This window comes from Hibiscus syriacus, unplaced genomic scaffold, assembly GCF_006381635.1.
Source record: "Hibiscus syriacus cultivar Baekdansim isolate YM2019G1 unplaced genomic scaffold, ASM638163v2 tig00110319_pilon, whole genome shotgun sequence".
Taxonomy (NCBI): domain Eukaryota; kingdom Viridiplantae; phylum Streptophyta; class Magnoliopsida; order Malvales; family Malvaceae; genus Hibiscus; species Hibiscus syriacus.
In genome coordinates, this window is record NW_024062678.1 from 422401 (window position 1) to 438106 (window position 15706).

Below are 15706 nucleotides of genomic sequence, written 5' to 3' on the forward strand. Positions count from 1 at the left end.
GTTATATTAAATCTAATCCTAGAAAAAAAACGTACTACATGAGAAAGATAGAATCATCTATGATTTCCATATAAAAAGAGACTTACTAATTAAAAAATACAACTCAAATAAATAAAATAAAAACACAATAATATTATGATAAAGTCTAAAAAAGAATACGAAAAAGAAAGAAAAGGAAAAAAACCTAGTGATCAACGGCCATAACCACTGGCAATAAAAAGATATATAAATAGCTAGATTATTAAAATATAATAATCATTCGAAATATAATAGGTTGTTTTATTAAGTGTCTTGATTATTAAAATTAACGAAATTGTCGTCTCATTATAGGGCGTTGTTTTGTTAAATCATTCGAATATTAAAAGTTACAAAATGGTCACTCGACTATTTATATGTTCCAAACTTGTCATTTTCCGTTAAGAAGTTGACGGTCGTCTAAATTGACCGTAAATCTGCTAACTGTGATATAATAAAAATCATATTTTAATGATGTCTACTAACAACGTCGTTGCTTTCAAGTACTGGCTCGACGACATAATGTTTCAAGCACTAACTCGACCACATAATATAAACATAAACTCAACTTGCAAAATACAACTCAAAAGGTTATGTGATCAAATTTTATCATATCTTTATCAATAGGTTAACGTCCAACTCAGATGACCACTAATTTTTTAACGAAAAAAGACAAGCTTGGAACATATGCATAACCGAGTGATCATTTTTTAACTTTTAATAGTTGGGGAACTCAACAAAATAACGTCCTATAATCAGGGACCATTTTATAATTTTAATAGTTGGGAGACTCAACAAAGTAGCCCTTATAATAAGGGACCATTTGTGTACTTTACCCATAAAAACTAAATGGTAAAATGCACGATAAAAAAATGTAAAAACTTCTTTCACTAATAATACACCAAAAAATAATTAATAAAACAAATAATTAATAAAAAAAAAACAAACACAACTAGTTAAAATTTTATGATAAATATTAATCAAATGTACATCTATCATAAAAATGATAAAATACATGCAAGTGAGTTGATATAAATATATAATACTACTCAGAATAAAGAACAAATTAATATAATACACAAATATTACCGGCTACCGCTACATATAATTCAAATTATCCGGTGGAGATACAATTATGGTGGTTGGCCATGACCTGCCAAGTTCTGTGGGTAAATTGTAATTTAAGTCACTGCTAATTTTAAAATCAATAAAATCAAGTTTCATCTCCAATTTTTATGATTAAATTATACTTTAAATCTTTATTAATTTTAAAATTAATTAAGTTAAGTTTTATGATTATATTATACTTTGAGTCACTCCTAATTTTAAAATCAATGAAATTAAGTTATCGAGATCCAATAATTGATCGAATGATTAAATTATTTTCAAGTAAAAAGATATTATATTTTCAAAACAAATATTGAGATTCAAACTTACATAAATTGAGATAACATAAACATTCTTAATCTCTCGATTAATTAATAAATCTTTTAGTGGTTAAATTGTAACCTTATATGTTATAACCTTTAATCTTGGGTTCAAGTTATCATTTGATTATTAATTATTTTTACTAACATAATATTTTATTACGTCATCAAAACTTAAATGAACTTTTATAAAAATGATTATTTAATTGAATATTAATAATAAATTTAAAATTCAAACATTTTCCCAATAGAACTAATATAATTTAGGAACCCATAATTTCTGTAAACAAATTCGATTTTAATGCACAAACTGAGGAAGATGAAGAAAGCATCCAAGAAACCCATGCTTACATTAAAATTACGTGAAAGCCCAAATGATTTGATCAAAAACAAAGATTAAATTGGAAGAACAGATTGAAATTTCTATGTCTACCCACAACATTAGGCATTTTAATTATTAATTTTCAATCTAAGCAAGGAAGGAGGTTTAACAAGCGGACGAACCTCCGTCTTGAAGAGAAGAAAACAAAACTTGTCCACCGAGAAGTACAAAAACCCTCCACCGGCGTGCGTCACAAACGACCCAAAACTCTTCCCAACGATGCAATGCCACGCCGGTCCGTACAGCGCATCGAATTCCTAAATCAGAAAAAAGTTTCTTTCAAAATCTCCAACTCGAAAATCACTCCGAAAAAAAGGCAAAATTTGAGGTTACCTTCTTAAGGCACATAGCGAGACGCGTAGGATTGGGAGTGGGTCGCTTGGCATTATCTGGGTTGTCGTCGAGTAGAGCTCTAGCTCTCCTTATAGCTCGCTCTTGCATCGCGAGAGGCATGTCGGCGGATCTCAGCCGTACGTTCAAATCGACGGCCATTGCGGCTAGTTTGAGTTCATTTGGAGGCGGAGGCGGAGGAGCTCTAGCGAGCGGCGGCAGAGATGAAGAGCGCTGGAGTGTATATTGTGAAGTTTTTTTGGGGTTTTCATTTGCGTTTCTTCTTCCATTATATGAACGTTGTCTCTCCATTCACTGAAACTAGTTGGTGTGGGAAGTTGGTAGCTGGAAAAGGTTTTTTTGAACTTTTAACTTTTGACTGCATTTGCTTAGAGTGAAACCAAGGTTAAATTATGATTTAGGTCCCTTCATTGTGCTCTAATATCTGATTTTTCCTTATATTTTTATTAGGCATATTCCGGTCCTCCGTTTGTATAATGTTAATAGTAGGAGTGAATATTCGAGCAAGTCGAGTTGAGTAAAAAAATTCAAGTTAGTCGAGTTGACGAGTCTTATTTTATAATTGGAACTTTAATTAAATTTTGTTCAGATTGAGTCGAATTGAGTCGGGATGTTCAAGTTCCTCTTTAAATTTAATTATAATTATCTATAATATTATGATACATATTTCTTAAATTTAAATAACTCTCTAATCATATAAGATATTCATATATTTATATATATATATATATATATATATTCATTTTATTTGGTGAAATAAGGACATAAAACATTCTAGCTATTAATTCCTAAACATTCTTTACTGAGTATCAGCTCTACAGCCACCGGGGGTGTTGATAAACTTTGACCCCCAAAATCATCGATGTGGGTTATCTTCGTCATAAAATCAGTAACTCTATTCTTTGTTCGATTAACCAAAGAAAACGAGATTATCATTGTCTGTTTAGCAGCTCCTGGATGTGCTGTAAAATGGTTGGTGAAACTGGTTTTGACACAACTTGGTTTAAATTCCGGAAGATTTCTCTATTATCGACTTCGAGTATGACACGACACGCTCCCATATTCCAGGCATGTTTTAAACCTTCCAAGACCCCCCATAATTTCGCTTTCACGTGTAAGTAAGATTTATGATGTTGTTTACTAAATCAAATAACATCTAAATCGGTTAAATATATTTATAATGTTATTTTTTAAATAAGACATTTCTAGGACAAATTATTAATAAGAGTTAACAAATTTATAAAAAGTTAACCAAAGGATCCTATTGAATAAAATAGGACGAAATTGCAAAAAAAATGAATTTGGGTATTATATAGTGTTAGTGGAGTGTGCCATTTAAATTTAGTAAAAATAGACTTAAAACAAAGGGGTAACTGAAAAGAGAGAGAAAATCATGCAAAGTAGTGAGATTAAATCTAAAAACAGAAAATTAGTTTTCAAAAAGAGGAATTGAAACTATGTAGGTATTCTAAAATGTTTTAGGATAATTTAGTTCAAATTTGATAAAAAAAAAATAGATTTGAAATGAAAGAGAAGTAGAATAAATAAAAAAACCAACGACTAAATTGTAAAATTTAGTTTATTAAATTACTAAATCTCAACTCGAAAACCAAAACCAAAATTCGTACCGACTTGAATAACTTAAAATTTTAAAATATTCATTATCTTACATTATTTTATTTTTATAGATAATAGGAAGAGTGAAATTAGGGGAAATGATACGCTGAGGTAGTAAGTGCAGACCACAGATATAATAACAGGGACTAGAGTTTTAAAATTTTCAGGCTTTTGGCACTTTTGAGCAAGCAAAACAGACAATTATTGGATGAATTATTTTTCTCTCGGGGCCCTTATCGTTTATAATTCGATAAACAATTGAAAATTATTTATATTTTAATTCGATTAAGTTCAATTTATTAGACCGTCACGTTGGATATTGTACATCAATTAAATGAATCGCAATGCAAAACATAGCTTCCAAAAAAACAAGCATATATAAGTGGGAAATGGAGATCTCAGAGTGAAATCTTGGAAGTTACGGCAAAGCAAAGGTATATAAGATAAATTTCCATCTAATAATGAAGACAATGTTCACCCTTTTTGGTTTGGGTAGAATAATGTGTTATATGAATAAAAACTTACTTAAGATTTTATATTAAATGCAAAAATTTAACAAGTTATATTAAAAATTCAAAGAATGTAAAATTAGATCATCAATAAAAAACTGTAAAAAAACACTTAAACTATGTAAGGATTTAAAATTTCCAGGGATATGATCGTACCTCAACACCCCCTCGATCTATTCCGGTCTACGAGGGCTAGTTTCTATACCAACGGTCTACTGGCCCATGCATGAAAAAAATATGGGCTAAAGTGACTATTCAATTAAACATTAGAAGTATTTTTATCGTAAAATGAAATAATAAGATTCAAAATACTTTAAAAAAGAATAGAATTCAAAATGATTATTTTAATAAATGCAAGAAGACTAATTTCAACATTATGCAAATAAAAAATGAACATCTTATAGTGAAATCTTGGAAATAACAACAAAGCAAAGTTGTATTGATAGGTTTCCATCTAATAAAGATCTTGTTCATCATTTTTTCCAGTAGATTAATGTATTCTACGAGTAATAACATATGCATGATTTTATCTTAGTATGTGTGAATTTAGTAAGCTAAAGTAGAAGTTGAAGGGATGCAAAATTATAAAATTTTATATAGTACAGAATTAACTCCAACAGAAAATATAAAAAAAATATTTACACTATATAAAGATTTAAAGTCTTAAGGGATACGATGACACCTTAGGAGGGCCAATTTCGGTACCAACCGGCCCATGCAGAGACCAAGCCACTGACACCAAGAGACAGAGGATGGTTGCAGAAAGGGTTGGGCTCGATCTCTGCAAGTGCAATTATCAAATCGGCAACATTCGCTGCCACTGCCATCAACCTCATCACTCTATCGCCTCTTATCTTCCTTATCTTCTGCTTTGCTTCCTTTGAATCTTCATCATCATCTTCTTCTTCTTTCAAAGCAATGAACTTCCTCTCTGCCTCGACCCCTTGTTTCATGACAATCAAATCCGAAACAATGAAGAAAACATACCCAAATGCCTCACCAAAGGCAGAGATGAAGCTCATCCTCTTAGCCAACTTAGCATCAAGCGTCCCGATTCTCGAGAGCCAAAGGAAGTGGTCGAAGAAGAAATAGACCATCTCTCCGGCATTAGCAAGCACTGCTAGGAGCTTGAAACTTGGGGTTGAACCAGGGTTCCTTCTCAAGGCATTGAAACCGGTGAGGAACCTGCCGGTTCTAAAGGCTTTTCGGCTAAGACCAGAGGCAACCTCCCATTGCTTGAACCTGGTGGCGAGGTCAGGGTGAGTGGCTTCCACTTGCCAGTTAACAAGCTTGGAGACGTATTGGAACGTCTTCACCCAGCTTGTCGATGCCATCTCGCTTGGCCAGAAAGATGACCAGCTTGTCTACTGAGTCGTTCATTTTTGTTCGAGTAAGAGACGGACGCAGAATTTAGACGATGAACTCAGTGAAGAGCTCATTGTTTTGGGTAAATTAAAGAAAAGTGAGAGCCGCAGGATTTTGGGAGGGGATTTGGTTTGTGGTCAAGTTCCTAACATCCAGTAGTTTTTTTTGTCTTTTAATATGGATAGCAATTTGGGATGTCATGTGGACAAATTTCTTCTTCATATGTTAATATGTATTATCTACCATATATGTAGGATAAGCCATTTGTAATGCCCGAAGAAAGCGGTAAAATAGTGCTATATATGTATCCATCACACCATGCAAACGTACATTAATCGATTAACTTTCTAGTGCGTGCATACATAATTTTTGGAAAGGATCCAAAATAAACTTTTATTTTGAAAATTTTGGACATGTGTGTGCTTTGAGTTTGGGTTCACCCAACAGTAACACTCCCAGTTGTTGATAATCATATGGAGGGAGCTCTAACAGTCAGCCCATAGAAACAACAGGCCCTTCCTTTAACACATGGTCCACACTCATGCCACGTCATCTCCGCCTATACTCAGACAGTTGGGGGTCCCACAACGCCGACTCAGAGAGAGAGAACAGACGGATGTATGCCTACCATGAGAAATATTCTTCCTTGGATATGCGAATATGCCTTTCTTCTACACCATCAGCACTTTCCATTATAAAATTCACAGTAATATCTTGCACATTCTCAATCATTTCCCCAAGGCTTAAAGCTAAAACAGTCTGGTGAGGTAATTAATGATCCTTTCGCTTGTATATTTTGTTCATGTATCTGTCGAGTTTTACATCTTTATGTGTTTGATTTGGTTTATCAGGGAAATCGAAATACATGGGTTCACCGGCTGACACAAGTTACAGCAAGCCTCTCGGAATCCGATTCTTGGAATACATTAAAAAAACGAAGCTTTCCTATGAAACTCATCAAGCCATCGTCTTGATCGTAACATTCTTCGCCTACACCAGCTATCACGCGACAAGGAAAACCACCAGCATTGTCAAGAGTGTTCTTGATCCCCAATCATCTGATCTAGGCTTGAAGTTCTTCCCATGGAGGATAACATACGTTAGTAGCGCACCACAAGTTGTAGGAGATGGTTGGGCACCATTTAATGGATCCGATGGGATGACCTTGCTCGGCCAACTCGATGTGGCGTTTCTCGCGGTCTATGCTTTTGGGATGTTCTTCTCAGGACACATTGGTGATAGAACCAACTTGAGGGTCTTTTTGACAGTGGGAATGGTTGGAACTGGCTTGTTTAGTTCGCTATTTGGTATTGGTTACTGGGCTGAAATCCATAGCTTTTACTACTTCCTGATCGTCCAAATGCTTGCTGGGTTGTTTCAATCGACTGGATGGCCTTCGGTTGTGTCGGTTGTTGGTGAATGGTTTGGGAAGAAGAAGAGAGGGTTGATCATGGGGATATGGAATGCTCACACATCTGTTGGGATTACTGGTTCTTTGATTGCTTCAGCATTGTTGAGCTATGGATGGGGTTGGTCCTTTATTGTGCCTGGTTTGCAAATGGCATTCATCGGCTTACTGGTTTTCCTTTTTCTGCCTGTTAGTCCCGAATCGGTCGGAGCCGATAAAAACGAAGATGAAGTGGATTCTCTTAGGAAGAACGGGGAGGGAGTATCCGAGCCTCTCTTGGGCTCGGATACTGAGCTTAAGGAACAACCTGTAGGGTTCATTGATGCATGGAAAATCCCTGGGGTTGCTCCTTTTGCTTTCTGTCTCTTCTTTGCCAAATTGGTCGCTTACACCTTTCTCTATTGGCTTCCATACTACATTAGCCATACAGGTATACACACACATACAATGCGATAGGAATCACTTACACTATGCAAAATTGCGTAAAAGTCATTAGTTTTATTGTTCAATCTTGCAGCAATTGAGGGTAACTATTTATCCAATGAGACGGCTGGAAACTTATCGACATTTTTCGACGTCGGAGGGGTGCTTGGAGGGATCTTAGCCGGACACATTTCGGACCGGCTAGATGCCAGAGCCATAACTGCAGCAACTTTCATGTATTGCGCCATCCCTTCTCTGTTTTTCTACCGTAGTTACGGACACATTTCATTGGCGATGAACGTAGCTCTGATGTTCATCTGCGGAATGTTCGTGAACGGACCCTATGCTCTCATAACAACAGCCGTATCAGCAGACCTTGGAACACACAGTTCATTAAGAGGAAACTCCAAGGCATTGGCGACTGTGACAGCAATCATAGATGGAACAGGTTCTGTTGGTGCAGCAATTGGACCATTGTTAACCGGTTACATCTCTGCCAAGAGCTGGAATTCAGTTTTTACTATGCTCATGGGGGCTGCATTAGTTGCAGGGCTGCTGTTGACAAGGCTCGTGGTGGCTGAGGTGACGGCGAGGATTTCTGATTCGAGGTCACACGGAGGATCTCAAGCTCCAGAACTGGATGTATGATGCACATAAATTGTGCGTTTTACATATTTTTCTTTGCTATAGTTATAAGATGAAGGGGAAAGGGGAAGATTTTGTAGCCTTCTCCTCCTAGTTTTGATTACCATGAAATTATTTCTCCTTTGCTCCATTGGAGAAGACGAAGATAGAAGAAACATCAATCTGTATGTACATTTTGTATGCTACATTATATTGATTTAAGACAGCATCATTCAACAATGTTGCTTATTCAGAATTTTTCTTTCGCTTTTATGCTTGCCGTATGAATGTGATTAAATTTTAAATTAATTTTTAATTGTATTTTTGAATTAAAATATTGTTCCAATTGAACCATTTCGTCACGTTGGTCAAATTTGGTGTTGTATGTATCTTGCTAGTTTAATATCGCTATTATTGCTGTTTTTTTTATAAGAAAGTTTAGGTAAGGTGACTCTCCCAATTTAGGGTCAGGCATACTTAATAGTCAATTGAGATTTATATAAAATTTTACAGATTGTTCACTAAGAGCAACGATAAGATTCAAACTTGACCTTACAAACTCAAATTTTTGAATCTCAATCACTTGTGTCAACGCTCATTGACACTATTATTGATGTTATGATTGATAAGTATTTTGAAATTTTTAATTTTCAAAAAATAAAATTTTCAAAGTAGGTGTACATGATAAAAATGTTATCAAAGTTCGATTAAATAGTCATTTTGGTTTCTATTTTCTTAGAATATTTTGATCGAAACATTTAATTTGGGACAAAAAAGTCTCTCTGTTGATAGAAATCATTAGTCAACAAACGATTAACGCTATAAAATAAAGACTCTTTTGTTTGAAAATAAAATTTGAGGGGTCAAAATGTTCCAAAAAATGAATAAGAACTAAAATGACTATTTAGTCCAACGTTAGTAGTCTTTTGCCCCAAAGCGAACACCTAGATCCAAAATGCTTAAAAAATAAATGTCAAAATAACTATTTAATTAAACGTTATCAATATTTTTCACATTTTTTTTATTAATTATGACTCTAATTTTAACTTGTAGTACCATCGAGATTTTTATTGTATTCTTTACTAACATCGGCAAGGAGAGCAACATATACAAAATCCATGAAGATCTAACGGCAAGCATTTGATTTTTTTATTAAGTTAAGATGATTATAAAGTAATATATGTTCTAAATATTCTCAACTATTTAACAATTGGTATGCGAACCCATGATTTTTAAGAACAATAACAATTCTTTTAACCATTGAGGTAAGTCGGTTCATGTCAAGTGTTTGACTTAAAATAAGATGGATTTGAGACATTTTATGATGAAAATCCCCGAAATAGAAATCAAGAGATCGAGACGATATTTTTGATAAAATTTAATGATTAATAACCGTCGCATGTGATAGTTAATACGGTGATCGACAATGATAATGCACGATGAGGAACGACAGAAAGACTGGTCGGTCAGGCATCTCTAGAGAGATATAAGATAAAATAAAGAAGAGAGACAGAGCAAAAATTAAATAAAGTAGAAAAAAAAAAAGAGTAAAAATATTTTTATACCCTTATTAAAACGGTGTCGTTTTGTTTCTCATTATGTTAACCCACGCCTGATTCCGACTGGAGCTTTTGACCAGCATGTTTTGTCTCTTGCGGGAAAAAGTTACATTTTTATTTCGCTAAATGTTAATTGTTAATTATTTTTATTCTTTTATTTATTATTTTCATTTTTATTTTCACTTACATATTTTTTTTTCTTTCTTTTGGCAGTGTCAGCTTCAAGGATTCATGTGTTTTTATCCATATTTTAATTTATTATTATTTTTTATTATCATATTGATATATATATATATATATATATATTCTTTTTTATGTTAAAAATATTCTTTTCTTTCCAGATAACATAATCCTCTGAAAGTGTTAATCTTCCTCGTGTAACAGATTCTCGAAAGCTCTTCAAGGACCCAACTCATTCAAACCACCCAAAGCGCCACGATATCCTCCATATTCGAATGGTGAGGAAGCCACCCTCGAGGAGGAAAGCAACATATCCGAAATCCATGAATATCCAAAAATGGATTTGGGCAGATCGGCGAAGAGAAGCTCGGGCATCTGGCTTTAAATCAGCAAATTCTGGACATTTTCTAATGAAATCATACTCGAAATTGAAATCAGGGGACGAGATAGTGTTTCTGGTAAAATTTGATGATTAACGACAGCTGTAGGTTGCGATCGGTACGATGGTCGGCGATGACGGTACAGAGCGAAGAAAGATGACAAGGCTGGCCGACCGATATCTCTGGCGAGATATGAGAGAAAATAAAGAAGAGAGGGAGAGAACAAAAATGAAAGAAAGTAGAAAATTAGAAGGAGAAAAGGAAAATATGGAATAACTTTTATACCCTCACCGAAATGATAAGGTTTTGGTGCCTGATCTAACCGAAAGCTTTTGACCCACGTGTTTTGTCTGTGGTGGGGGAAAATTACGTCTTCATCTACTTTTGTCTTCGTTTTAATTTAGTTATTTTCACAGTTTTTTATTTATTTTAACCCAATTAACTTCTATTTGTTGCATATTGATCTCTTAGCATGCTTGCATGTTTTACATATTTATTCCATTAATTTTTATTTGCATTTTTTATTATTATTATTATTATTATTATTATTTTCATTTACATATTTTTTGCAGCAGCTTTAAGGATTCATGTGTTTCTATCTCCATTTCATTTCATTATTATTTATTATTATTTATATTTTTAAAAATATTATTTTCTTTCGAGATAACATAATCCAAGGTATCAAGTTTGGGTATCGTGAGGGTGCACTAATATTTTCCATGTATAATTGATTCTCGAATCTGATTTTAATCTCATTTTAGACGCAAATCAACATTTATCGTATTTAATCATACCTAACCTAAAACGATCGATGGTGAGTCCAACCATGTGAAGAGTTCTTCAATAACTCAAACCATTCGAACCATCGAAAGATGAATTCTACAATTGTGATAATCATCAATTTATATTTGAATTCAATAGTTTTCTTACGTTAAACATTATTTATTGGAATTCTAAGAAAAAATGTATCTCAATCCACAACAAAAGTTGTATATAATGGCGGATCCATCCTTAGTCTAGAGTGAACATGTGTTTATTTTAAAATTTGAATTTTCTTTAATTAGTTATCTATTTTATTGATTGTGTCCACTTTAAAATTTTATTTGGGTTCACCTTATATAAAATTTTGTATTATTAATATATGTATACATGCTTTAAAAAATATTTATATATCTGTCACTCATTGTATGCGATAACTTTAACTGATGCTACGTTAGAATTACCATCGTTAAATTCTGTGTTAGATTATCTTGGAGTTGTCCTCAAAGAAGTTTCCAAGATTTGAGGTGACAACACAAGCACTGCTGTCGATTTGAGTATCCATGTCAAAACTAAACATGTAGAATTAGATCTTCACTTCGTTAGAGACAGTATTCGTCAACAATTACATGTTAATTTTAAGCCAGCTCAACTGGATGCACGCATTATCAGTCAACACCTTCTTTGGTTTTTTGTAAAAAGCTTATAGTTTGCTCAATAAAAAAGCTTTGATATACTTGAACAAAGGGTCAATAAGATGTGTTAATATTAGATAGATAAAATTACAGTTACAACTGTCTTCAAGAATAGATTGAAGGGCTGGCTGGAGCGATGGTTCCGTAAATATTTTATTTGTATTTTTTATTAGTGGATGATAACAATGTAATATATGTTCAAAAGGCTTTGAACCGATTGATAATGAATGTTCAAAAGGCTTTGAACCGATTGATAATGAACGTTCAAACGCCTTTGCAGACGTCGTGTTTGAATCCAAGACCTATAGGAATAACAACCATCCGTTTAACCATTAAGATCCCTTGATTTGTAAGATCAAAGATGATTGATTCCTCTTATATGATGGTTTATTTTCCTAGTCAAATTTATTATGAGGGTTGGTGAATGAGATGATGTTATGGATAGAAAAGAAAAAGTACGAGAACTTAGACTTGTGTAGTGCGTGCGTTTATGTTGTTTTTCAATGTAAAAATTAGAGGTGGCAGCGATGACGGATGCAAGTATGGTTTAGGGTTTGTATCGAAATTTAATTTTTTTCTTAATTATTCATTTTATTGTTGGTATTCCCTTAAAATTTTATACCTGTCTACCCATACGAAACATTTATGTGTTAATATATATGTGCCAAGCTTAAAATTTTTTTTATGGAATGAAGCGCATGCAGATCAGGATGTGGTCAAGGTGTTGGGTTTCGTCTTTAGTCAAATATAGCACTCCAACTTTTCTAATAACCAAGCACCTAACTTTATCTGAATGGAAAACAAAATTACTCATAACTAAATTACTTTGGAATTCCATGTAAAGTAATTCCTTTTAATACACGAGTAGACTAGGACAAGTAGGCATGTTCTAGTTTTGGACACCCAAGATCCGGGGATTGTTACTGTCTGAAAACATGAACAAGAATTATCGGTATGTTGTTGTGAGTGTTAGAACAAAGAGAATGAAATGAGGCGACAATTGAATTGGAAAACGTAAACAGTTTGAAGCATTTTTTGTAATCTTCCCTTGATCCATTTCCATTAGTTTTTCTTCTTTGACGACATCCATCGTGTTCCTACAATCTTTGCTTCACAGATCACTAAGCTGCTGCTGCTGCTGCTTCTTTATTAATCAATCCCCACAATAAAAATGTTCACTGTCCCCTCGTTACCGCAATAACTGCTTCTTACAAATCATCTTCTCTTTCAAATCCAACAATGTCTTGTCTATTCTTCGTCTTCTTGTTTACATACCTGGCCATGCATGCATGCAATGCAAGGCATCTTGGAGTAGTCATGGATGACCATACTGTTTCCGATAAGAAACATCTTTTTTCTAACAAGGTAAACCTTATTAATTTATTCTCTGAATATCCTTGTATGTTATTGATTTGGTATATGTCTATAGGTGGTGGAAAGTGTTGAACAGACGAACAAGGAGGAAAGCATGATTTTCATTGAGAGTGATGAGGTGAAGATGCCAAAAGGGTCGGGCAAACAAGAAGGAGAAATGTCGGGTGTTGTTCAGGTTTCAGTTTCAGTTTCAGTTTCGGACAAGGACTTGGATGTTCGAAGTGGATTTTTTTCTGATTATTCTACACCTAGAACACGTCCTCCTTCTCATAATTGACTAGTTCAGGTGTAATACTATTACTAGAGCAAAACTCTTTATTGTTATTTACTACTTTTTGAAGCTTCATTAATTCATATATATATAACTAACATCAATGTCGTTTTATCATAGACGGAAATCCTGTAACAAATATGTTACCTTTGTTAAATCGTCTCTATAGCAGGTGGTTAAAAGCTATAAGTTGACATAATTTTTTCTTCTAAATTATAGGTTCAATACTCATTAAGGTGCAAAATTTTCCTTACCCTCCCTTAAGTATGAATTGTTCAAAAAAAACAAAAAACAAAAAATGAAATAACAAATTACAAACGTTAATATACATTTAAATTTATAATTTTAATGATGTTATAACAGAACTCATTAAGTGATCTCAATGGTTAAAATGAGTTTTATTCTCCCTTGAGTTCGAGCAGTTGCATCTATAGGGTGTATGCATTGTCAATAGTTAAGAAAAATATTAAATAAATACTACATTCTAATCATCCTAGATTAATAAAAAAATGATGTTAGAACAATAATTATTAAAGGGAATCAATGGATTGTGTCGGTTAAAGGAAAATCAACTTTTCTGATTTAAACCCAGAACCGTAATTGATCGGTTCTCGACTGATGACTACTTGATGATAAGTGATATTTTTTTATATCTTGGTGAAGAAAGATGTAAAAGAAGCTCTCTAGATCACGACGATTATTTATAGGTTCTGAATCTTGTATTCAAAAATGTTCTATAATACCTTTATTATAGATAAATTTTTCGAAAATCTTAATATGCAAAACAAAAGAGATTCAAGAGTGTATAACAATAATAATGTCAACATACCATTTCCATCCCTTCCTATATAGCCTATGTAAAAGAAATCAAGAGAACAAACGGCTGTGCTTTATAATTTATTTATTAAGTTTAAACTTTAGGGAATTAGTAAATCAATTAATTAAAATAAAAATTTTCAAAATCCCAAAATTCAAACGTAACATAGCTATTACTTGTTGACTTGAAAACAAAGATCTATTTTGTCATCCCAATTCTAGGATTCGTGTCAAATAAGTCCGTAACTTTTAAAATACTTTAATTATAGCACTAAATTTTGATTTTAGTTTCAATTATATCACTTGACCGTTAATCCATTAATACTCTAATGACATGACAATAAAGTCAAAAAATAATTTTTATTTCACCTCATCATCTTCTTCGTCATAGTTAGGGATTTTGACCTAATTTTAGTTGTCATTGGAACCACCACGTCCGACTTCTTTTACGATCACCCTGGACACCAATCAACTTGTCTCATCGTTCTCTACCACTTTTTTGATTTAGATTTTCTAAAAATCTTTTTAAAACTTATTAAAAAAACCCAACCATTTTTGGGAGGTTTGGGGGCTTTCTTAGATTTGAGCGGTTTGAAGTGTTTGTTCAAAAATTTGAACAATGAGAAACATTATTTCGTGAAGACAAACAATGTACCTCGAAACTAGTCTCATCAAACAACCGTCGGAGAAAAATCAGTGTTAGAACATCGAACTTTTAGGTAGAGTTTCATCAATTGTGAGTACGTTTTGTGAAAAATCAGTCCCACGAGTAGGGGTGTGCAAATTCGGATATCGGATTTGACAGATCTGAAAAATTTGGATAGGATATCCGAATATTCTGATCTGAATATAAAATTTACTTTCACAAAAAAATAATTTTATATTTTATATTTTTTTGACTTTATGCAACCTATTCTATACTTCTATTATATTTTTATATTTATTTAATTATTTGCATACAAGAAATAATTAAATATCCTAATTTTTATTGGGTTAAAACTTTAATGGATTAGTGGGTTACTCATTTATTGGGCTAAATGCTATATAAAATCTAAAGGCCCAATTTTTTTTTGAATTTTCAGATAACCCGAAATTGAAATTTACCCGATCCGTATCCTATTCGATTATCCAAATTTTTTTCGGATATCTAATCTGAACTATCCGAAAATCAAAAAAGGATAGGATATCCAATTTTTTGGATTGGATCATCGGATCGAATCTTTTTGCACACCCCTACCCACGAGAACAAAGAGTGAAATGCAAACGTTTTGATACTAATCTTACCATGAATTTCAACTAGTGATGGGTAGAGGTGGACTGCTAATGGCGACCGAAAAGTTTAGTACCTAAAATTATCGAGTTCCAAAGTTTAATGACAAAATTGATACACAAATTAAATGATTTATATCAAAATAACATCATTTTTAGCACCAATAGCCATACTAAAATGATGTCATTTTGATTATATCATCACAACGATAGAAAGATTAATTCAGTCATCACACCGGTACAATATATATATTACAACAAAATGAAAGTTTAGTGCTTAAT

The 15706-nt window shown here is 33.2% G+C and overlaps 3 protein-coding genes across 3 annotated transcripts; 1 reads left to right on the top strand and 2 right to left on the bottom strand.

Annotated features, from left to right (window-relative positions):
- Positions 1–1773: 1773 nt before the first annotated feature.
- On the bottom strand, positions 1774–2476 carry LOC120117112. The gene is made up of 2 exons (XM_039137446.1): positions 2158–2476; positions 1774–2081 (listed from the first exon to the last, which is right to left on the bottom strand). The coding sequence occupies exons 1-2, from the start codon at positions 2464–2466 to the stop codon at positions 1893–1895; spliced, it is 498 nt and encodes a 165-aa protein (XP_038993377.1). The 5' UTR covers positions 2467–2476; the 3' UTR covers positions 1774–1892.
- A 2508-nt stretch (positions 2477–4984) lies between these two features.
- LOC120117271 (peroxisomal membrane protein 11B-like) lies at positions 4985–5681 on the bottom strand. The gene is given in 2 exon segments (XM_039137568.1): positions 4985–5617; positions 5619–5681. Coding segments are annotated over 2 exon segments (696 nt in total).
- Positions 5682–6517: 836 nt separating this feature from the next.
- On the top strand, positions 6518–8374 carry LOC120117270 (putative glycerol-3-phosphate transporter 1). The gene is made up of 2 exons (XM_039137567.1): positions 6518–7504; positions 7592–8374. The coding sequence occupies exons 1-2, from the start codon at positions 6532–6534 to the stop codon at positions 8143–8145; spliced, it is 1527 nt and encodes a 508-aa protein (XP_038993498.1). The 5' UTR covers positions 6518–6531; the 3' UTR covers positions 8146–8374.
- The last annotated feature ends 7332 nt before the right edge of the window (positions 8375–15706 follow it).

Coding starts and splice junctions, on each gene's coding strand:
- LOC120117270 (XM_039137567.1), top strand. CDS start 6,532: ATGGGTTCACCGGCTGACACAAGTTACAGCAAGCCTCTCGGAATCCGA. Junction 7,505..7,591: donor ATACTACATTAGCCATACAG/GTATACACACAC, acceptor TCAATCTTGCAG/CAATTGAGGGTAACTATTTA.
- LOC120117112 (XM_039137446.1), bottom strand. CDS start 2,466: ATGGAGAGACAACGTTCATATAATGGAAGAAGAAACGCAAATGAAAAC. Junction 2,082..2,157: donor TCGCTATGTGCCTTAAGAAG/GTAACCTCAAAT, acceptor TTTCTGATTTAG/GAATTCGATGCGCTGTACGG.